At 39.6% G+C, this 24,336-nt stretch overlaps 3 protein-coding genes across 8 annotated transcripts in view; 1 reads left to right on the top strand and 2 right to left on the bottom strand.

The window, feature by feature from the left end:
* Positions 1–17,892, bottom strand: part of LOC109475818 (G patch domain-containing protein 8-like) — a 179,300-nt gene extending 161,408 nt beyond the window's left edge. The window contains 1 exon segment of the mRNA XM_019776603.1: positions 17,832–17,892. Within this exon segment, the coding sequence (XP_019632162.1) occupies positions 17,832–17,876 (45 nt within the window). The 5' untranslated portion in view covers positions 17,877–17,892.
* An 872-nt stretch (positions 17,893–18,764) lies between these two features.
* Positions 18,765–22,999, bottom strand: LOC109475774 (ankyrin repeat and SOCS box protein 1-like). 3 transcript variants are annotated; one of them, XM_019776532.1, is made up of 5 exons: positions 22,880–22,999; positions 22,161–22,370; positions 21,158–21,281; positions 20,029–20,533; positions 18,765–19,763 (listed from the first exon to the last, which is right to left on the bottom strand). In XM_019776532.1, exons 2-5 carry the CDS (start codon positions 22,307–22,309, stop codon positions 19,633–19,635), a joined length of 909 nt encoding a protein of 302 aa, XP_019632091.1. In that variant the 5' UTR covers positions 22,310–22,370; positions 22,880–22,999; the 3' UTR covers positions 18,765–19,632. The 3 variants fall into 3 exon arrangements, with proteins under 3 accessions (XP_019632091.1, XP_019632093.1, XP_019632092.1); XM_019776534.1 differs by having other exon boundaries at positions 22,161–22,299; XM_019776533.1 differs by having other exon boundaries at positions 22,895–22,999.
* A 236-nt stretch (positions 23,000–23,235) lies between these two features.
* LOC109475834 (transcription factor CP2-like) overlaps positions 23,236–24,336 on the top strand; it is a 37,346-nt gene continuing 36,245 nt past the window's right edge. For all 4 annotated transcript variants that reach the window (XM_019776633.1, XM_019776631.1, XM_019776632.1 and 1 more), the window contains exon 1: positions 23,236–23,726. In XM_019776633.1, coding sequence (XP_019632192.1) covers positions 23,596–23,726 — 131 coding nt within the window. In that variant the 5' untranslated portion in view covers positions 23,236–23,595. The remainder of the gene's footprint in view (positions 23,727–24,336) is intronic.

Here is a 24,336-nt window from a genome sequence, read left to right as displayed (position 1 = left end):
ACAGTAAATGCCACAGAAGGCCAGCATGTGCCGGCTTGTCGAAATGTACTACCGCAAATTCACAATACCAGCTTTGTATTCCTATGGTAAAATGTAGCTACTGCCTTGAGCTTAGCCAATCTGTTAGAGATTCTAATACTTTTTATTCCCCTGATGCTGAACCAGATAGTTAGTTTGGTTAGATTGGTTTGGTTAGATTGGTTTCTAGCAATGTTAAAATCAGTACAAACAGATCAAATTGCTTTGATTTTCTGTGGATCAATCTCAGAGGTCAGTTCTTCCATCTGTCATTGACATCAAAGTTTACTTGGTTACTCGACTTTAATCTTATAATTTGGTGGCCTGCTCAACACATTTTGTCTAAAAATTTCTACATTAATAATAAAAAAATCTTCCAAAGAAATTGGTCCAGCCCACCGCAAGTTACATGTGCATTTGCAAACACACAAACATCGACCAAACACAAAACCCTTTCGTGGAAAGATGTCTCCTTCCCCGGAGGTAACAATGCAGGCCATTTCCAATACTGTACCTGCATTGAACCATCTACATGTACTTTGCCAGCCAAAGAGCTGATAAAAGCTGACATAGCAGTCTACATTTTGCACTTTCCCATGATGTGATAAGGTCAAAGAGCAGTACATGTATATACACTTTCAATCCGACGCACCAAAGAAGCTACATTAGGTCAGACAACAAAAAGGCAAATATGCCGTCTGTCAAAAGAGAGAAAGGCATTCCACCAGATGTTTTACTGCAACAGACACTAATAACCACGGTCGCAATTGATAGACAGGGACACCTTTATTTCTCCCTTGCTCTGATAACTGCCGCCACTGCTTTATTACTCATGCATTCCTCGCTGCATGCTCTGATAGATGGTACATTGGGGAGGTAGGCAATCACTAATAAAACCAGTACAGAGAAATGGAGTCTATGACCCTATGGAGTAGCGCATGCGTTAGCCAGGTTTTCACGGCAAAACCAAACACTCAGTGGATTTACTATTACCACCATATGACAAAGAAATTAATATAGTTTCTGAACAGTTTTTAGTATGATCCATACTTACTACAATGTACAAAATCAGCCACGTTTGGGATATTTGTGTTCTCGCCGCAAAAGCACCACCTACATCAGCTACATATAGCGTCGAGAAGCAGAACTCCAGTCTGAACCTCTGAGGAAGGTGTCTGATAGATATCGAAACGTAAGCAAGGTAGGAAGAATACCTGTTTATTTATAAGAAAATCCCAGTACCCTATATGTTCTAGCAACCTGATGGAATCAGGGATCTCCCCAGAAATTTAGGACAGAATGGAGGAGGGTGTGAAATATCGGTAAATTTGACCAAAGAACCCTGGAAAAGGGTGTAAAAACACTAGTTTTGAAAATTAACAGGGTGGAGCTGAGATAAGGACTGGGTGGAGGAGCTCCACTGCTCCATTGTTTAGGGAGGTCCCTGGGAATTATTTTTGAAAACCAAACACTGTTCTCACACATGCTAGAGCCTTTGAATCAAACTATATGTACAAGTACACAATGTTGTACTTCACTATGAATATGTATGACCTTTCTGTTGGTTCGTAGATGGCGTCACTCAGTGTCAGAGAAAGAGAGAGAGAGATGTGCGTCAGGAGTGCTGGTGAGGTGCATTAGGCCGAATATGCTAAACAACAGCTCGAGGGAACAACTTTCCACAAGTACATGTAAGTCTTCTCACTTGTCATTCTGACCCTGTTCATGAGGACAGAAGTGAATCTTAGGCCACACTGACTCAATTTTATGGATGACATCCTCTGGACCCCAAAACTACGGGCGAATAAAAGTATGAAATTATGACGGAAAGGTGCTAAGAAATTGCAGTAAATGTCAATATCAGACAGATTTCCTCATTTTTTGCTGCCCTGATCATGAAATTGCATTGGATACCTTTAAAAAAATATAATATATAGACCTTACGATGATCACAGCCCGGCTAACCCATAATAAAGTCATTGGAAATCTCAGCAGGTTTTCCACAAGGGATCATTAACAGAGCAACCTAGAAACTCATGTCATCAGTAATTAATTCCTATTACTAAATCACATTTTCCAAATCAATACGGATTCGACCTGAGCATTATTACAGTATTCTATGGGTGTTCTTCAGTGAACTGTTATGTTGTTCAATAATTGCTTTTAGGTCTACCTTGCATGATTTCTGTTAACTTTTCCTTTTTATATATCTATGTAATTATGTTTCCAGATGTATCAAAAAGAGAGAAGAAAGGGCAATTAAAAGTTAACATTAGATGTAGTATATAGTATTGTTATAATGTATAGACTCCTAGCACTTAGTATTAGAATATAGCGTTCCAGTATGCAATACTCACTGCATATCCTTTTGTGCATTTAGCCCATCTGGGCAAGAACATGCAATAAAAATTCATATCATATATTCTTTGTAGACTGCAACTCTAAGTTTCACTCACTCACACTCACACTATCTGGTTTAGCATCTATTGTACATGTACATTGTACACTGTATACATTGTATGTGTCCTGGGATTTTGTGACAATACTGCCTTGAAATACTTTTCTCTGCATACCTGCAAAGATACCTCATTTATTTCTATGCAATAGTCGTGTAAATTACATTTAAACACTACACGGTACACAATAATAATCAATATTAATGTTGAATAATAACAATGAGAAGAGGCAATTGCAAGTTTCCTAGTCAAGCCTGACAATGTAATTTTACTTGACAGCATTATGGGTAATGATGCTTTATTGCTATAGCTTGTGGCCACAATAATTGTAATCAGTACAATTCCCAGAGGTTTCTAAGACAAATTATGAGAATCAAAGCCTCAGGTCTTCAGCATAACCAATTGATTTTTTGGTTTGTTTTCCAATAAAAGCTGAAGCAGACATATGAAAACACCACCAGCATTATGCAGGTTACTGTAAGTATTATTGGAGCTGTGCAGGTATTTCTGATGTCTTAACCTGCACATAACCTGCACTGGTCCATGTACTGGGTATATGCAGGTTAGTGCAGGTAAAATTGGAGCTGTGCAGGTATTTCTGATGTCTACCTGCACCTAACCTGCACTGGTCAACTTGCACTGGGTATATGCAGGTTAGTGCCTATTGGAGCTGTGCTGGTATTTCTGATGTCTACCTGCACCTAACCTGCACTGGTCCATGTACTGGGTATATGCAGGTTAGTGCCGGTAAAATTGGAGCTGTGCAGGTTTTTCTGATGTCTACTTTCACCTAACTGCACTGGTCCATGCACTGGGTTTATAGATACATTTGGGTAATGTTGATCTTTATTTTCTGCATACCAACTATGAGTTAGTATGAGGTATAAAAGAAATAATGGCAATGGCTTCTGAACAGTTTTTTAGTATGATCCATCCTTACTGGGTACTGGGTTTATATGTACACTGTACATGTACATATATGTTGATTTTTATTTGCTGCATTCACTGTTACCATCGGTAGGCCCAAAATCTAATAATTTCAAGCTCTGAGATCACGACCTACCCACCTACCAAATATTGAGGGTAATCTATCTAAGCCTTCTTGAGTTATGCTGTTGACAGACAGACAGACAGACAGACACACACACACATACATACATACAGCCATGAAAACATAACTTTCTTGGTGAAGGTAATAATCTAAAAGTATATGGTCAATGAGATACAAACTTAAAGCAATCTATCTGCTGAAGATTTTCAATGCTTATACATATATTAAATGTGTACATGTACCTTATGCTGACAAAAAGATATATACAAATGTCCCATCAAGGGTACATAAATCATGTCCTTGCATTAAGCCATCACGTCGTATTCCCGGAGTGCCACTTTACTGCGTTCCTATATTCTGTAGCAATCAAGCCATAATAGCATTATTAATCAGGGGATGAGTGCTTTTTCAAACTATCATTAAGTACGTGGTATTGTGAGCCATTTACTGGCTTAGTCTGTCTCCAGTATATACATAAAATATGACTGCTTTGGAAAAGGTTGACGTTATGTGGACTCTTTGCAATTATATCACAATCTAACAACTGTTAATACTTTTACACAATGAAGGTAGATTTTTCTAGTCACCAATGAGATGATTTGAGGTTTGAACGTGAAATTTGGCAAAAAAAGGCATGGAAAAATCAATAATCAGAAGCTGAATCTCGTCTAGACGGCGCTCCACGGCAAACGTACTGAGGCAAATTGCTTTAATGAAGCCCCCGCAATTTTGGAGCCTGAAATGGTTGCGTGGCTTTATCTAATGACATCCAAAAGGTTGAGATTTGTCAGGATCAGAGCGGTATGGTTTCACATCCATAACCATCCCGCAATTCTCCTCGCACCATATGTCATACCAAAACGCTAGAACCTCCTTGGTCAGAGAGAGGCACAGGAAAAGTATAAAAGGAAGAGTTCCTGAGAAAGACAAATAATGTCAAGTTTCATCTCAGCGCTGTCATTTTCCCAATGATACGGATGACTCAAACTGTCATACTGTATGCTGTAAATGTAGAAGACAAAATTTACTCAAACTATGTATTCCATGAAAATGCACAAAATGAAAAACAAACTAGTAGTAGGCAATACTAGGCATCTAATACTAGGCACTAAACTAGAGAAGTTTAAAAAAAACTAAAAACACTAAAAAATATATTTAGAAAATTGCAAAAAAAAATAGCAAAAAAATCCAAAAAACCTCTGAGTCATAAATTCTCATAATGTCCCACCTTTTCAGTGATACATTGTGTAGGTTTTGGGTAGTTAAAAAAACTGAGTCAGTTTTTTTAACTACCCAAAACCTACACAATGTATCACTAAAAAGGTGGGACATTACGGTATGTCTTCCACAGCTTACACAGAAGAAGTTAAATCCTGCAGACATAGTTTTAGACAAAGGTCAGTGGACTTTCTTTCATTTCTGCAGTGCCTCTACGCCACAAAATTATGCCACTGCAAAAATGTGATTTTGCTACTCTGCCAACATCCTAAAAAGCCTTCTTTCCACTCTTCCAGAGTGCAAAATCAAATCCCTGCAAAGATAAATGAATTGATCTCACTGTCTACACATCCTTCCAAACTTTTGCAAGAGCCATTCATTTTCCCAACTCATCAAAGGCTTCCGACACATCAGGAAGAGCACCTTGTCCAAAACCAATCTGTTCCAGCTGTAAGCATACTCTCGGGGAGACGTAGTGAAGATTCATTGGTTTTCACACATCGGTAATGTAATGAAAGCTGAGCCAATAAATCTAACAGGAGACGCCGCGTATATCTTATCACCTACAGACGTAATATATCGTAGGAAATGGCCGACACTTTGGCTCTGAGAGAAAAGTTAGTATGACATTGAAGGAGACAGACGAACCACAGAGAAAAACTTGTCAAGAAAAAGCCAACAATGAGGCTCCATAGACGTTTTATCATGTCATTTTTATTTGGGAGACTAAGACTAAGACTCAGGCCACACCAATTTAATTTATTGGTTAACGGATTTTTCTAGAAAAATAATGGAGCGGGCGGGCGAAAAAAAAATAAAAACAAAAACAGGCCTAGGCATCCTATTATGGCCCAAAATAGAACGATAGGAGCCATGAAGTCAACACACCAGGCTGATTCAAAATTTAAACAATGAATTTTGAACTTTTAATGATACCATTGCATGGAAAGATGAAATAACTGTAACAACTATGATGAAAAGGACTGTTTTCAACTGTTCAGGGCAAAATATGAGCATTTTGCAGTTGATTCTGAATTTTTATTTTTATTTGCAAATCAGAAAAAAATGAAGCGGGCGAATCCGTTAACCAAGAAATTAAATTGGTATGGCCTCAGCATGCCTTTTTCCTAGAGGTAGCCAATAACAGTTTCTGAACAGTTAATTTTTGGCCCTTGTCCTGCGGAGCCCAACAATTGTTGTTTTACACAATACTGTGTCATCTACAGGTATATAGCACTTTGTATAGGTACAATTTGGAGGTATTTCTTGTGCAATGCATCACACCACAGCGAAATGCAATTAATGCGGAAGTAACTATGCCACCGCAGGGCAAAAAAAAAGTCAGGGGTTTAAGGCATGAAATTATTGAAAAATATTGTGTAAAAAATGCCAGCAGGACAAGGGTTAGTATGATCCATTCTTCTCAAAGTCAGACTGGTGCAGGTAAAATTTATCTGGTGCAGGTAATTTTCAATGTAACCTGCATGCACCAGTGCAGGTAATGCAAAAAAAAAGTATTTCGAGCCCTGGTTACAAATACAGCCTTACTTAATGACGAATGCAACCCTTTCCAGTAGCATGAACATTAGGCAGACAACAACAGTCAAGACTCCAACTCTTGACCTTATGGACTGGAAGCAGGATTATTAACCACTGCACCTTTCAGACTTAAAGCCTACTTTATCGGGTCCTAACAGACAAAGACAAACTCTTAGGAGAATAATTTAACTCTGAAAGCTCTTCCGATCCTGGGTGCATCGCTATCTCCGTACGCAGGCACCCCTCACGGCATCTTTACGCCTTTCTTCCCGTCTGTTTTATCGCGAACCAACAGGCGCGTGACTTAAAGAACATTAACACCGCAGGATTTTTTTTTACGGTGCCCGGCGGTGCAACGCGAGACCAGATTCATAAAGCTGTCAGGTTGGATGACGCTGACGTTAAGTAATGATCCTCGGGGTGTTTTCGTGCGCAGAAGGCCCATCTGCCGCGCAGACTGCTCCGCTCCACTGTCCTCCATTATTGATAAGAGAATCTAATATTCCAAATGAGCACTCTAGGCTGCTAGGGTCAGGCCAGTTCTTAGGGATTAAATGCACGGATTAAAGCCTGATGGATACAAAGGTATTGTGTCCCCAAAAGAGGTCTTTGTGCATCTGGAGATAAAGTACCTTAAGACCTTTATGCCTATTAGGCCGAATCAATTGCTATACTTGGTTCATGGAAAATATTGAAGAATACCATACAATGTCATGCACATAATTTTTCATGACTATTAAATCAGAGTGCTAGCCAGCCTGAATTTTTTGTCCTTCATCTCAAATTTTGTTTGACATACATGTACATTGTAACATCATGTTGAGGTATCCTAGGAGGGTCCTGGGGAATGCTCACCCTGGAAAATTTTGAAATATTGACCCTATAAAATGCTATTTCCTTGATTTTGAGGGGCAAATTTTGCTGGTAGACTAAGCTTAGTTTGATGACACCTCTTTCTATATCTTTACATGCCAATTTTTTTCCCATCAAAGATGATGGATTGGGCAAGTTTTGTCCAAGTTTTGCAGCAAAATTCTGTCAAATGACTAGAACACTGCTTTATATAAATGTAAGCCAATGAAAGGGAAGGTTGTACAACTATACACTAACATGCGGTAAGGTAATAGATCACACACATTTTTCTTTTATGCTATCTGAAATGCTTAATTCATTTTGCTTTCTGTCCACATGTCAATGTATGGCAAATGTATGCAGCTCCCCCTAGCACTGGGAGTTATTACTGCATTGTAGTTATGTGTGAGCAGTAAAACACCTAAGCAACCAAGACGACCCCCTATTGTACTCAGGCAAAACTGCAACATATACCAGTACATGTACTTCATGTGTACAACATCCGACTGGAGGCCTGCAATTTCTGTGTCGGGTGCTAGAGGGCATTTTTTCCTTGCCCTTCATCAAGATCATGCTCTTGCATACATGATTTCTCAAAACAAGACTAGAACGAGTCCAAATGAGGCTGTGTAAAGTCAATTTTTAACAGTGACAACTTCTTTCATTTTCCTGTATTTCTCAAAGATCTTTTATTTCAAGTTGTGAATCAGAAATCGACTCAACAAAGTTTCTGTACATGGATCAAATTTCAGAATTTCTAACTTTTTATTTTGCATCTAACATTTTTACTAAGGTGGCCAAGTAAATGGGATTCTGGAGAAAGATATGCATCCATGCTTGCATCTGGGGAGTACATGTACTTGTACATGTACTTGTATGCAAGAAAAGACTACATTTTGTAGCTACACTGGCTAAAATTACAATATTATTATAGCTTTGGAAAATCATATCTTTGGAATGTATCAACATAAATGTTTGTCTGGCCGCTTTCATTCCGAGAGCAAGAATAGAAGCAAACATATAAAGAAGTGTATTTAAGAATGTATGTGATAACATCTGATCAGCCTATAAATGTAGACCATTCATCAATGCCACCTAGCAGGTTGCAAACAAAGTGCACCTACTACTGATATGTTCCTCGATGTCATTTGTCACAAATACCGCAGTTTCTTATATACTCAGGCCTATCAATGTGGGTAATCATCCATTTTCCTTGAATCTAAATAGCTCTCACTCCAATACTTATTACACAATCTAGAGCCACAATGTGATTTTGTGCTACTCGCATTCAACTGCAAAACTTGCAAAAACATTGCAAATTCATTCCTAGCAAAGAGAAATTGATCTCACTGTTTACAAATCCTTGACTTTTGCAAGAGTCCTCAATTTTCTAAACTCACAATATGGACTTTTAAAAGGTACATGTACATCAGGTTTTCCTTAGAATGTGAAAATTTTCCAAAGGATTTCCTGCAAGATACGTGCATTTCAAAATTAACACCATTTAGTCATCAGGCACTTCCATCAAATACACACCATTTCTAAATTAAACTTCTCCTGAACCTCTTAGTAAAATCGTCCTGTGTACTTAGGATGATGAAACTATTATTGATCGAGGCCATATGATGTTCAGATTCAATTTTCTGCTTGGCGTAATAGCTAAATAGTAAGCTGAATAATTCATATTTCATGGTGACGTTAGCACAATCTACTGCTGTCATTTATCATTACAGGCATGGAATACTGTGAATCACTTTATATTTGCGGTAGCAAAATTTCACGGTCTGAGAAAAATGGACATGTTCACGGAACTATTACGTTCACGGTGGCAGTGTGTGCAGAAGAAAGAAAGTCAGCGAATTATATTTGTTTGTGGTAATGATAAATTCACGGTTCAGAAGTGACAGCAAAAACCGCAAGTACCGCAAATATAAAGTGACTTACAGTATTTCTTCCTGTTCCCTTGGCCACAAAAATTTATTTTGTTGGTTCTTGAACAATTCTTAATAGCTTCTACAAGCAGACAAGAAAGGCCTAGGATGGAAACTTGCTTCTGACTATGTTCACTCTCTAAAACTTTGTGAACCAAGAAACTGACTTTCCCCTTAGACTATGTTTTCATGTTGATATTCCACTTTGACATTAAGAACAAATAAATTGAATAATTTGGAGTGGCCATGGCCTAACTGTGTCTTGGTCCTTGGGCGTTTAATAAATTTTCATCAAGTCATCAACAGTGCCACAAACTTAAATCAAGTACTACAGTACATAGGCTAGAGTAATAACTAATATTCAAAATATTATGCACCAAAAAAATGCAGAAAAAAAGCAGACAAATTACCTGGGGAGCACCCCCTTAGACCCCTATTCTAAGGAAATAAAACTGACGTTTTTTAATGACTGACTCAAGATTAATTCACAAAAAAAAATTATGAAAACTTAATGATTTTTAGAGTCACAAACAAAAGCAGGAACTTTCATCAGGCCAAAACTTTCTTTCATACTTGTTCAAACTGCAGATTTTGTCACCCATTATTTCTACTCATAGGAAAATCAATAGCTCATTTAATCTTAATCCCCACCTTGGAGTGCAATAGACCAGTCATTTGGTGCCAGCTAGTGATCTAGATCTGTGGGTGCCCCTATATGAAACAGTCGAAGCTGAACCCATGTGTCTAACCCATAGCTGGTACTAGTATATAACTCATCTGACAGGGTTGATACAGTCTGCTAACTGTAAATTACTGTATATTCCTTTATATACAGGGACTTCGTTTCGTGGTTTTAATATGAAGGGGAAAGGTTTTGGCTGTGTTTTAAGTTTGCAGTGAAACAATTTTGTACATTGGAAGTGCACATTTTTGATCGACTATAATAGTCAAGTCAGTGTTCTAGACAGCCTAATTTTTTTTTCAACCTTTCAATTTTGTATGACATAATACCATGTAAAGTGCCAAATGTGACAATCCTTGGGGGCTAAAACACTCTGAAACACTACAATGTACTTGCACATTTTGAGGGTCAAATTTTGCTGGTAGGCTAAGCTTAGTTGGAAGACATCTCTTTCCATCTCTTTAGTTGCCGATTTTTGTCCATGAAACTTTGAAAGATGGCAGACTTGGCAAAATTTTTGTCTGTTTCGAGTGGAAAAATTCCGTCAAAGCTGGCTAAAACATATAGCAGTGCAATGAAAATCTTTAATTTCATGAAGTTTTCCACAAAATGTTATCTTTCAGTTTGACAATTATTATGATTGTTGTTATAATTTTTCAAATTTGCTGATAACCTCAAACTTCTTCTTCTGGAACTCTTCCTTGACCACAATGACAAGAGCCAGCAGGCCAATTTGAGTATTTTATGAAAAAAGGATCAAACAAACAAACAAACAAGCATGTATAATATCACCCTGGGATGATGATGATCGGCATACAGAACAGCCTCAGCTTCTGGCTATTCTATTGTCTTTTCTCCCTCCCTCCTCATATCGTCAGGTCTAACACTCTTTCAGTGCATGGCCTTGAAACTGTGGTATCATGTGGAAATGGGTGTGATCATAGCAATCCACAATAATTTGATGTTCCAAACTGGGAGCATCCACTGTAGATCAATTGTTCGCCGGGGTTTGTGTGTGATGGATGTATACCATTGTCTTCCGGATGGGGTTCAGAGAGGCGTACGTTTTACCATCCATCACGTGGCAGGGAAAACGACAGCTTTCCAAAGTTATTAATATTTCCCTCCCCTACTGAGTTTCCTCAGTCTTCTGCCTGGTTTCTTCTCCTTGCTTCATTTTACGGCCAGAAGCCATGAAATTTGGTTTGAGGATGGCTGGGGAGTATGGTAACACCCTCAAACTATATACACAAACTGGAAAAATTGCTCAATCCAAATCTGAAAGCCGACATACATGCATAGCTCTATACTACACAGCACAGTTTATACCTTTCTGCCTCTCATATAATATGTTCTACTCAGTCTTCAAAAATGTTGTAGACTATTACAATTTTCTATACCAATGTCATCATAGAACCATTCAAGTTGTGTTCTGCAATTTTGAAAAGAAGGCAACAGAGAGAGGTGGAAGACTTCGCCCCCTAAAATTTCTTTTGACATTTTGCTTGTTAAACTACTAGGTGCCAACTGAGGAATTAGCTTAATCAAAAGTCACCGCTATGAAAAATGACAACAGCAGAACAAACAACTCATGAATCCAATAAGCTGCAAAGCAGCAAATTTTTCAGTGCCAATTTGCACAAAAACATGATTATGTAACAGTGGGGCTTTCAAGTGCTCACAACTGACTCGTCTAACAGATCCTGGACCTTCTGGAGTAATGGCTAGCGCGCTGGTGTTGTAAACTGGCTGCCCGGGTTTGGTACAGGTCCGATTCCTGGCGTCCCGGGAGTCAAGGGTTTTCCTGTTTCTACTCTCTCCTATTTGTTTCACTGGTTCCCAAGCCGGCCCTGTGAGTGATGGCAAACTGTGCCAAAGATGAAACTCTGAGATTCAAGGACGAATCTAAAAAAGGGCAGAAGTGTAACAGTGGGGTTCAAGGATCCTAGACCTCTTGGCCTAGTCATTAGAGCATTGATTTATGGGGTGGCTGCCTGGGTTCAGAGAGGGTTTGATTCCCTGCTTCCAGGGAGCCAGGGTTATATACTCTCTCTCTCTGGCTCTTTCCATCCTGTCGGACGGTCTATTGTCTTTCCTTCCGTTTTCGTCTCGCGTTGGCAGCTTTTTCTTCCCTCGAAGCTTTGTAGGTGGCCATCCCACTTGTAACTGCTGCCCTCCATCTATTCCTGTCCACTGCTAGTTGTTCCCATGTTTTCTCCTGGATGGAGAAATCCTTCAGTGTTGATCTGCAGACGTCCTTGTAACGTAGATGGGGTCGTCCTCTAGGTCGCCTGCCTGTAGACAACTCGCCATACAGTACTAGCTTTGGCAACCTAGAGTCTTCCATTCTATGACAGTGTCCCAACCAGCGAAGTCTGTTTCGGCGGAGGATTTCAAACAATGACTGTGCGCCTGCTTGTTTGAGCACCTGTTCGTTTGTGATTTTATCTTGCCATTTTATGCGCAAGATTTTTCTCAGACATCGAAGATGGAAACTGTTCAGCCTTTTTTCTTGTCGTGAATACAAGGTCCAGGTCTCACTGCCGTATAGCAGGGTTGACAGTACACAAGTAGAGTAAATGAGAATCTTGGTCTTTCTTGTCAATTTGTTATATACACATGTAGGTGTATGTTGATTTTTACTTTGTACATGTAACCACCTACATATGAAGTACTGTTGTATGAAGTATACAAGAAATAATGGGAATGGTTTCTGGGCAGTTTTTGACATGATAAATTACTTCTCATTTGGGACAGTTGAGCATAATTTTATGGATCAAGAAAGGCCAGTACTTTTCAATGTTACCTGCATAGGTGTTACTGTAGGTATGCAGAAAAAAGGATTACGAACCCTGGGATATTCCCAGCAGCTTTGGTGACTAAGTCAACAGTAGATGAGGTTTCAACACAGCAGTGATTGTCAAATGATCTCCTGATTTTCATACTCCTATATAATGTTACTTCCAATGGAGAGCTTAGGGAAAACAAATTCCTGGGCCTAAGAAAAAAACTGTTGTTTCCCGACCGACCCTATAGCTAAAAAAAATACAGACCCATAGCCTTTTTTGTGGATCCCTGAAGGAAACATAAATTTTTCATGCTGATCAACCTTTTCTAGATCCATGATTTGACACCTGAGTGAAAAGTACAATGGTTTTCCAACATTGATAGAAGTGAGCTCAGACATGCTTATTGTCTTATATTGCTTTTTTAAAACTATGATGTATAAGTTGGATCACTAGAGATCACTACAGTCTAAAAAAAAAAGAAGAAGAAAAAGATAATTGCTACCTACCAACCCTAATTTTCAGGACTGGAACAGGAAACACAACATTTTTTCCCCAGGCCTTGCCTATCTGTGCATACTGTGTCATGTACATGTCAAGGTAGAGATCTAGACTCCCATCTGGTAGAATCTACCAGCAGAGATCCCAGAGTCTCTGTCAATAAATACGTTAAACTAAGTTAAACATTGCCCAATATATTGTTAAAGTTAAACATTCAATTACATTACTGATAGCTTTTGATTAGCCTGGTTACCAGACCTATTTTATTTTAGCTCCAGAGTCTTTATTCATAGACTCGGGGATCTAAAAAAATAGGTCGGTCTGGCAACCAGGCTAGCTTTTGATATTATTTAAATAGTCTGTACTTGCTATAAAACCTAAATACATGTACCTTTTAATGCTGTACGTAGATGAATTGTATATATATAGTAAAGACTACAATTGGGATCTTTATCGGCAGAGATTCAAATTGGAGTTTCTGTTGACAATGACTTTGATCGGGATCTTTACTGGTAGAATCACTTCTACCTGATCAGAGTCTCTATCCTGACATATACATGCAGATGTGCGGCATAAAAAAACTAACACAGACTGCCTAACATCTGCCTAACATCAAACACAAACAAACGGAAAATGCATTTTGTAATATCTGACTTACAGAATCAAGTTTGCACTCCACTTGATACATATACCTATCTCAATAACTATTAGTTACACAAATATCTAGCAGAAATCAATTTTTATACACACTCTTATTTCTAAAAGCCTTTCCCATGAAAACTGTTTGTCTTGAGTAATAGACATTTGCTGCTCTGAATTGCCCACAATTTAACTCCTAAATTGCCTTTCAATTCAAGCCCCAAATTTTCTCACAGCAGTATAAGACATACAGTTGAATCATGCTACAAATCTGCAGCTAAGTAAACCTTAACACAGCAACTCCCGCTAGATAATCATCAGTTATTCCAAAATTAGCCCATTCCCCTGGGCACAAGAGGGCCGACCTTGGGAACAAGAGCACTTTTGACTTCCAAGCACTGCCCGTGCCTGCCAATGACAGGCTGTAAAATTACCTTCTTCAGTGCTGGCATCCTTTCAAAACCCTTGCTAGGCTGAGTAGGTACTTCTTCTCGGAGATGGGACGCATTAGCTCTGAAATCCTCTATGATCTATAGAAGCTTTACCAGTATATCTAAAGCTGTAGAAACGAATCTAATGCATGGACATGCAGCAACAGATATTGTAGGTATCCAATAATTGTCTGGTCTCTAGGTTACAAGTTGAAACACTTGTCCTGCTAGCTTGCTTCAGCTATATACAGTACATGTTCGTGCCAAGATAAATTCATGACGTGATTTTTATGGATCTGGAGTTCTGGACTTGCTTGGCTATGAGTATGAATTTTGTCAACTGCAAGGCTGAATGCTGATCTCTACACAGACTACAGCTCTCAGGATTTTTATGCCCTCTTACTTTGTAGATTAAAACTGACAAATGCTTTGTGCTCTGGTGTAATGATATTATATTGAGTATGGCCCCACAGAAATCCTTGTAGCCACATGTAAAAGTTTTATAATTATATTTTAAAGGCATCCAATGCAATTTCAGGGCAACAAAAAACATTCTGGATGAAAATATGCCTGATACATGTATTGACATTTTGTAGCACATTTTGCTAATGATTCCCATTTTGACACCTTCAAATAGATCAAACTCAAGCTATGTGAGGAGTTCCTTTATTTCAATGTGCCACTAACAATGACCAGCCTATGAATGATACAAAACATTTTCTGTCAGCAACAAAATATTTTTACCTCTATCTGTATACTATACGGGATAGATTTAATTTTAAAATTAGTATTACATTTTAAAAATGACCAAAAATTGACGTTGAAAATCCAGTTTTACTACCCTGATTGAAATCGCTTTGGGTGCCTTTAATTTCTTCAATTGTGATTATTGTGTAGACACAATATAGATGTACAAATAAGTAAAAAAATGTTTTTCTTTTTTTTATCAGATTCCAGTTCCAGTGGGAGTGGCAACAAAGAAGACTCTGAAGACAAACATTACAGTGCAATACAGAGTAACTACATTAGTACAAATTAATCAATACTGTAGCATTGAGCCAGTCAGGTCATTAGCAAAACCACTTGTACTCAGTAACTGTATGCAAACTTTGCAAGCTACCACAGTGACAGCTATAATATTAACTAGGTAGTACAATCTTGATAATTTCAAACAAATTTGACAAGATATTTTTTCATTGAAAAGTTTTGCACATACCAACTGAAGTGTTTTTCTTGTTTTCATCAGCCAGTGTAACTGAATTTTGGCATAGCATATATGTACAATCCCGATGAATGATTGATAATGATATACTAGTATAAATGTATAATGATTGTACATGTAAGTTATTGTAACCAATAGAGCTGTGTACCTAAACAAATTTTAGGTACAGGTACAGGTACAGGTACACAGGTTTAGGTACAGGTCCGGACCTGAACCTGTACCTGAACAATTCGACCAATTTATATGCTCTTCTGAACTCCTTCAATAACAAAAAAACATAAATAAACTTGATAGTTAAGATTTATTCTTTGTTTATGGCGAATGCTCAGATAAAATATAGGCAAAACTAAGATATTTTTGTTTTCATGAACACACTGTCCTTACACAGGGACCCATTGTTAACCAGCTATTTACACATTTGAGGTCACAAATAGTCATAAAATTGGTGTGAAATTGTTTAGGTACAGTACCGGTACTGAGGGATTAGGTATTTTGGACCTGTACCTAATCAATTTTTCCGGTACAGTATCGGTATTGCGTACTGGTACACAGCTCTAGTAACCAACTTCACAGAGCCACAATGGCAGCTTCAAGAGGGCCACTAGAATAATGTATACTTTGTAGTTTAATACATGAAATGACTTAATATCTTGCATATGTATGTCTAAGCATTGTTTACATTCATCCAATGAAGACAGCCCTACTTATTTTATAAGGAAGAATTCTATTGCACAATCAAAGTGTATAGCACAAACGTTTCAGACAATGAGTCTAAAACTATTTAACGATCTTGATTCTGTCCGCTGACAACATTAACAGCAATATATAAACTTTTATTAATTGTTTTCTGCACTAAATATGTGGGTTATGGCTCTTAAAAGGTAGTGATATTATATATAAGTATTATCAATACCATCAATATGTACAATCATGTAACATCAATTTTCAGCATGTAATTTTGATGATATGTAATTCTTTTACAAACACTGACCACAGACATTATCTTATGGTACCATACTAGCAACACTATTATTATAAGTCAATACTCAATAAGTGAGAAAAATTAAGGTATCTTTCTTAATATGTGAATGTTCTAGCAGAGTATAAAAATGATTGAAGCTGCATTACTGGTATATAATTACATTATACATTACTGGTATATAATAATGACAATTTTAGGATACAAAAAGTCAATTCTCTGGTCTTTTCATAACAAAAGTAAGTTGGGTCTGTATCTGTATCTGTATACCTGGTATAACCCCCTTTCGGCGTAACACACCAGCTTCGCAGGCACGCTGCACGGGGGCTGCTTGCTACATTATACCGATCGACTTGTTACACCTAACCCTTGAACATCTAACTCTAGGCACTGTTTCAAGCTATCTAATGACAATACCCCTACTGTACCTGGTGACAACCCTACTAGTGGAGGTGCAAACATATTACCAGCTGTTAGCCATGTTTGTTTACATTTTGTTATTTTTCAGTGGTGCCACAAACTGTGCCTTGTGTGGGCTGTTTTAGCGCCAACCACACCAAAATGTGACTAATTGTGAGATGATTGCACAACTATGTTGAAAAGTGGACGTGAATTACACACCATCACGTAAAGATTTTTCTCAATTTAGATATTTATTTTTGGTGCGAAATGTTACATAATTTATAACGCCCTTTAAACATGAGTTTTGCTGGGTGTAATAACACATCACATGTGTCAGTGACTGGTGGATACTTTCTACAATTCCCAGTTCCAAATTTACCATGGATATTTTCTATGCACTTCCCAAACAAATTGAAATCCTACATATGTCCTTTGCAATAAAACAGCATAAGCCTTTATTCGTGTCAACCTGAAAATTGCTTGAAAACAATACCCCGAAATTTGTAGAACAAAGTGCTCTCAAGGGAGCCACTACCTCCATTTGTTTACAAAAGAAAGTAACGTTACTCAAATAAATTCACAAGCAACGTAATTGCAACGTTTTTGTCCTAAATTGTCCCCGAGATAAGCTTTATTCACAGATGATGAAGAAGTGGGTAGAGCCATTAAGGACAATTCTAAATCCCATTTGGAGTGAACTAAATCCTATCTTATCTTCGCACAAGTCGAGATCTAACGTGTGGTAATTGGAGAACGAATTTAGCCTACATGCAAACTCCGATATCAAAGCTATGCTGACGAAGCTATTAAACGACGTAGCGTTTGAAACAAAGTCCCGCTTGCCTGATGAAAAATTACGACTGTTTAGACTATAAGATCCGAGTCTTTTGTGGAACATATCTGATCGATACGCACGCCGTACGGGGAAAATAATTTCATATTTGGCTACGCAGGCAGACGGAAAATAAACCTCGGATGGCGCTACACGGATAATTTAAACCTCGCTTTCTCTCTAAACCTTCACCGCACGGCAACAAAACTTCGCACACTTACTAAGACTGTCATTGGGAATGAGTTACGAAAAGAAGGAGTTGTCAGGACAAAAGGCAAAGCGAAAAACGTACCTCGAAGTCGCGAGACTCGTTGTAGCGGGCAAACTTGTCCGCCATGTTGACAGGTCCAAGTCTCGTGGCAGTTCGCGCGAGACGGGACGAGACCTCGGGACTGGCCACCTGTCTCCACCTGTCTCCACCTGTCCCACCTGCACATTCCACCTCCAACTATTGACCTTGACCTCAGATCTGTTCCAATTTTCACAAAAATTCGTCGTAAAACCCCAAACTGGTTGCTAAAAAGTTACAACCATTTATAATTGACACTGCCTGTGTTAATTGTGCGTGATATAACGTTAACGTTAACACTTTTTTTTAAATACGACAAGTAACGGTTAACGTTAACTATGATTTTGTGAAAAGGTCATTTCTTTCAGCGGAAAGTAAAAGCGGGTATGTCATATTACGCCAGCAGCCGATACAGATATCCATCAATATCCCTGTCCCATACTGCGTTAGATCATATCAATATGGAGGGAAGAAGAAAATCGATGCCAATAATCCATCTCACTGTCCTGATCAGTAGAATCTTGATAGAGGGCATTCATTGAAACCTCTGTCAATTTTCTTCCACCTATTCTGTGAACCAGTAGGATTGATTCCCCACACCACTTCCATTAGCGATATTCATTGATATTTAGAGACTTAGTCGTAATATGTGGTCCACATAAAATTAATGACCCAAAGGTCATTCTGTCACCCCCGTTTTAGTAGTTCCTGGCAGTCTACTTTTGGACAGGAAGCTTTCAATCACTACTATCAGGGCAGAGAGCACCTGGTGACACAACTATGTTCTGTTTTCATCATCATGATAGTGAATTGCTGCCACCTCAAGTGTAAAAAATAATTATTAGCAGAGAATTTCCTATTTTGAGTATGGAACCTCATCCATCTACATGTACTTTTGAAAGCTTGTGAGAACAGAAAGATTTTATTCTCCATCTGTGAAAAAAACATTATGACTTCAATATTTTTGCTACTGATTACACAATTATGTGCTTGCCTGTGATGTCATAGTTTCAAATGTCAAAGTCTACGGTGGACAGCTTTAATTACCATTCCTGATTAAATCTTCTTCATCAACCAATCAGAACTGTCAGATATCCTTTACAGTACACTAATCTCATCAATAGAGACAACCAATCGTGCAAAATACAATTTTCTGGCCAGTGAGCCTTTCTTACTCCTCGCTTTATTTGAAAGTGCAATTCAATGGTCGACTTTACAATAAGTTTTAAGTGAGCCTAGTAGCTGCACTACCTAAAACCAACCACTAGATGCCCTCATAGCGCTAGCCTAGTGGGGACAGAAATCTGCTTGAGGATATTCCAAAATTCCATGGGCGCTGACTGAGGTATGGGGCAATTGGTAAGACTGGAGATGTTACTCACATGCAGTTCATAGCAATATTGCAAGGTGTCATTTATGCCAAGTTGATTCCACAGGCTTAGTGTTTGATACATGTCATGTATTTTTAAGTTTGTCTTAAATTTGTAAGTTTCTGCATTTATCTACTGCATATGAAATTGTCAAAGATATTCATTTTAAGTCTCTTTAATAGGAAGTTCTCACTGCAATTTTGGTAATTATGTTTACCCCAGAGAAAGCACACATTTCAATGTACCAAAAATTGTAACATCAATTTTTGAAAGCAGTGCACACAGCACACGCAAAATGCATTCAAATTATTCCATGGAACATTTGGAAGCCAGTGTGATAACTGTCAGAACCCTGTGTGATACAGCAAGTTATCACATGGGTGGGAACATCCGTATCAAACATTGTGGCCCACTTAATGACATGAAAATATTTATTAGGTAGCAAACAGGAGAAAGTTTTTGAGGTTGGTTGGCAGGGGAAGTGCTGGAATCTGTTGGAGTCTGTGTGGTCCAAGACATCGTCTGATTCCAATTCGGCACTGTGACTGCAGAAGAAGTGGAGCCGCTGTATATAAACACAATAATGCAAAACAAATTAGAAAACTTTTGAACCAGCAAATCTAATAATTTTTTTTAAGTGGCACACGCGAAACATATTCAAATTATGTAACATTTAGAGGCCTGTGTGATGACCAAATGGAACCCAATGTGATACTGCTAGAACGTTACTGTGACCCAGGTATGACATAAAATATAATACATAGCTGCTGCCTTTCTGAATTTAATGTAGAGTGGTGATGATAACTGACTGAAAAATTGTGAAAGATTACCTAAACTCAGTCGGATAAATCTGGCACTTTCATTCTCCGAGTCGCTGTCTGCTGTCTTTCCACCAGAGTCTCTTTGGAACCTGTTGATTCCAAACTCTATGAGTAGTTGGGCAAACTCTACAGGTAGATCATGCCTTACTACAGCTCGTAGAAGGGACTTTTCTCTTGCCAGGTTTGTTAGCTTCAACTTCTTTCTGATGTGGAAGTCTGGGTCGGCACCGGAGCAGAGCAGTAACTTACAACATTCAAAATGTTTGTAAATCAAGCTGATGTACAGTACAGTACTGCAGAGAGCGCCCTCTTCCATGATGGGTTTGGAGAAGTTAAGTTCTGCTCCGTATCGGATCAGCACTTTCATGCACTGGAGGCAGCCATCTTGAGCCGCCCTGAACAGAGGTGTGGCGAGGTTATTCGGGTCACCGTTAGGGGCGGCACCAGCCTTCAACAGAACCTCAGCACAGTCTGGGTGTTTCCTTCGCACCGCTGCATACAAGGGGGTCTGTGACTGAGAAAACAAAACAGTAAGTCTTGAGAAATCCAGTCAATGTTTTACAAATACAATTGTATTGCAATACTGTAATGTTAAATCACTTTATATTCGCGGTAACAAAATTTCGCGGTCTGAGAAAAATGGACATGTTCAAGGAACAATATATCCCTGGAGGCGAAAGGTGCAGAAGAAAGAAAGTTGGCGAATTATTTGTTTGCAGTAATGATAAATTCACGATGAAAACTGGAAATATAAAACTACCGCAAATATAGCTTGATTTACAATAAACAGTGTGTCAAGGCAAAAGAAGTACTGAAAGCTGCATGGTATATTAAAAGTAAAGGTAAACCAGTCATCCTCAAATAAGGTGAAGCTTCTTATGCTTTTTTGAGTAGCTCATAGTGCAATGTGGCTTCGCTACAGCTCACATTTTATCTTCAGGCACATCAGGTCACCCCTACTCTTCTTGATAAGTAAGTTGGGTTTTGCAGTGGTTTGGTGCTTGAGGCTTTACCTGAACACATACACATACACATCAAGTCACATGCAAGGCCACCAGCTTCATGTCACCGTCGCATACGGTTTATCTGCAGTTTAACAAAACATCTTTTTTTCTTCATCAATTTGCTGAAATCCTACCTTGATGTCTGCCACCTCCAGCCCTGCACCTTGTGAGACCAGGTACTGCACACAGTCCACATGACCCTTCGCTGCTGCTAGCCTCAGTGGTGTGCAGCCAAGATGATTCTTACTGTCAATCTGCCTAGGAACACAATGATATGTACCTTAGTGCTGAAGGACCTTCCCTGTACCATGTCCTTAGTGCTGAAGGACCTTCCCTGTACCCCTGTCCTTAGTGCTGAAGAATCTTCCCTGTACCCCTGTCCTTAGTGCTGAAGGACCTTCCATGTACCCCTGTCCTTAGTGCTGAAGAAGCTTCCCCATACCCCTGTCCCTAGTGCTGAAGTACTTTCCCTGCATGTACCCCTGTCCTTAGTGCTGAAGGACCTTCCCTGTACCCCTGTCCTTAGTGCTGAAGGACCTTCCCTGTACCCCTGTCCTTAGTGCTGATGGACCTTCCATGTACCCCTGCCCTTAGTGCTGAAGAAGATTCCCTGTAACCCTGTCCTTAGTGCTGAAGGACCTTCCCTGTACCCCTCTCCTTGGTGCTCAAGAACCTTCCCTGTACCCCTGTCCTTAGTGCTGAAGGACCTTCCCTGTACCCCTGTCCTTAGTGCTGAAGAACCTTCCCTGTACCCCTGTCCTTAGTGCTGAAGGACCTTCCCTGTACCCCTGTCCTTAGTGCTGATGGACCTTCCCTGTACCCCTGTCCTTAGTGCTGAAGAACCTTCCTGTACTCCTGTCCTTGGTGCTGAAGGACCTTCCCTGTACCCCTGTCCTTAGTGCTGAAGGACCTTCCCTGTACCCGTCCTTAGTGCTGAAGAACCTTTCCTGTACCCCTGTCCTTAGTGCTGAAGAAGCTTCACTGTTTGAATTATAAACCGGCCTAGTGGGTTGACTTCATAGGTCCTATCATAGCTTTCTGGGCTAGCATATGATGCCTAGGGCTATTTTTTGCCCTGTCCCTTCATATTTTTCTGGAAAATCTGAGAACCAACAAATCAAATTGGTGTGGCCTTACCCTTTCATATCACCTTCTACCAGCTGTCTTAAACTCTCCAGATCTCCTGTCTCTGCTGCCTTGTGTAGCTGGTTGTCCTCCCCCTCCCTCAGTGGCACCAGCTGCCTCAACAATGCTGACAGTCTCTCCTTCTGTACAGCTTCCATCATGTAGAGGCAGGCAAGGACTCAATATGATTTTATTGCTGATATTCACTGGAAACCCTGAAATCTGATGCAAAAATGATCTTATTTTTGCATGTTCTGTGTATCTGTATAGCCTCGCCATATTAAATATATCGCCCATGTTGGCAAGAACTGTTAAGGGTAGCCGCGGTGACTGTTGCAGGGCTTCTCTTGCTTGCAGTCTTTTACAGTAGCCCTAACTAGGGCTAATGTAAAAGACTGCAAGCAAGAGAAGCCCTGCAACAGTCGCCGCGGCTATGTTAAGGGTGGCGTATTGGGCCCTCTCTGGCCAATGGATACTGACTTTTGCCATCATATAGGATCTGCTTGGAGATGAGCTCTGGAGATTAAAGGATGAGCAAGGATTGTGTACGTAGATCACATATGCATGTTGATGACACCACACAGTTTCCACATGGCGCAAGTGACGTCACATGAAAAGCCTGTGTAAACACGGACACGCCCCCGACACACCCACCTACAACATACACAAAGTTTGGTATTGCACGTACACACATGTACAGTAACACTTTACACTACAGGCATTAGACTTACGATTGAACAATTCACCTGCTCTCTGAACCCTAGCGAATCACGCTGGAAATCGTTTCGCTTTGCGTCTAATTTTAGCTTTAGGTCGTAAACTCTAACGTCTATAAAAATAAGGGGCGCTGACCTCAAAAGTTGCTTTAATGAAAAAGAGGGCGGAGAAATGTTGTACCAAATGGTCTGTTCCAGCTTATTTCAGCTCTATGAAAGCTGATACTCGGTAGATAAATTAAAGGATATATAGTATAACAGATGCATATGACATTAATTGCATAAACGTTGTCATTTCTTTATAGATATTGAACAAAATCGTAACATTTTGTCGCCGTCGTTACGTCATCACAGGTCAAAGCCAAAGTTCACTGACCGTGAGCCTTCGCGAAGATTCCCACGCCTGCGCAGTGAGGAAGCTCGTAGCTTCCCTGCTCTGAAAAGAAAAACATTTTCCTTCCTTTTTTTGGCGTGGAGAACGTGGAAAACCTTTAGGATTTTTGCGTAGCTGCATTGTGTACGTGCAGTCTATTCTGTTAACAAGTTTCAGGTGAAATATTGCACTCCGGAACACAGGGGACTCGGTGTTTTGTTGCCGGAGAGTCTTGAAAAATTCTCGTAGCTAGAGTTGTTGTTTACTGCACAGCGTGTGCCTTGATCAGAGAGTTGGCGTCTCGGCGTTTTCTGATTTATTTTATTTGCTGGTTAGTTGAAAGCCTTTACAGACTGCCATGGCGTGGGCTCGGTCGTCGGAAAACTCGCTGGGGGCAGCCGCCGATGCTGCCGATAACTTGACAGCGGACTTCGACGCAAGTCTGTCCGGGCTGGGCCACGAGCTGGGGTCCGCTGCATACAACATGAGGTGACGTGGAGAACATTATTCTTAAAATTTACTAGTATTTACAAACTTTGTAGGACAGTAGATAAATTGTTTATTGACCATCAATTTGGTGATCTTGTGAACAGAACAATTTCGGCTATACTGATTTGAATATATGTATGACAGTCACTGGGTACCTCAAAACTGATGCGAGCGTGTGAAAGAAAAAGGCGCTTTCGATATGAACTCTAACTCCAAGGATATCAGGACCACATGGCCCACTAACTCAGCCCATGGCAAATCGGTTAACTCAGCCAAACACCCTGGACTCCCTGGTCAACTTGCCCTGGACAACTCGGCCCAACGCCCTGGTCACCACGGGCCAAAAATGCCCCTGTCAACTCGGCCCATCACCCTGGGCTGGGCTTAGGCTGGGCTGGGCTGGATGAATTGTGGACGAAAAAGAAAAAAGCAGTGTCCAATGTCCTTTCATAACTGTGAACTGTTCTGTCAGACATGTTCGAACTGTTTACTGAGGTTTTTAAGAAGAATTATAACAGCCATTGCCCACTAGTACATGTATTAGCCTGCGCTCATTAGCCCACACTAATAGGCAATCAGTGTGATTTCAATAGAGACCGCATGCTTTTGA

This window comes from Branchiostoma belcheri, unplaced genomic scaffold, assembly GCF_001625305.1.
Source record: "Branchiostoma belcheri isolate BF01 breed outbred unplaced genomic scaffold, Haploidv18h27 scaffold35, whole genome shotgun sequence".
NCBI classification, from domain to species: domain Eukaryota; kingdom Metazoa; phylum Chordata; class Leptocardii; order Amphioxiformes; family Branchiostomatidae; genus Branchiostoma; species Branchiostoma belcheri.
The sequence above is the reverse complement of the archived record's forward strand: the minus strand, read 5'-3'. Positions and strand labels throughout refer to the sequence as shown.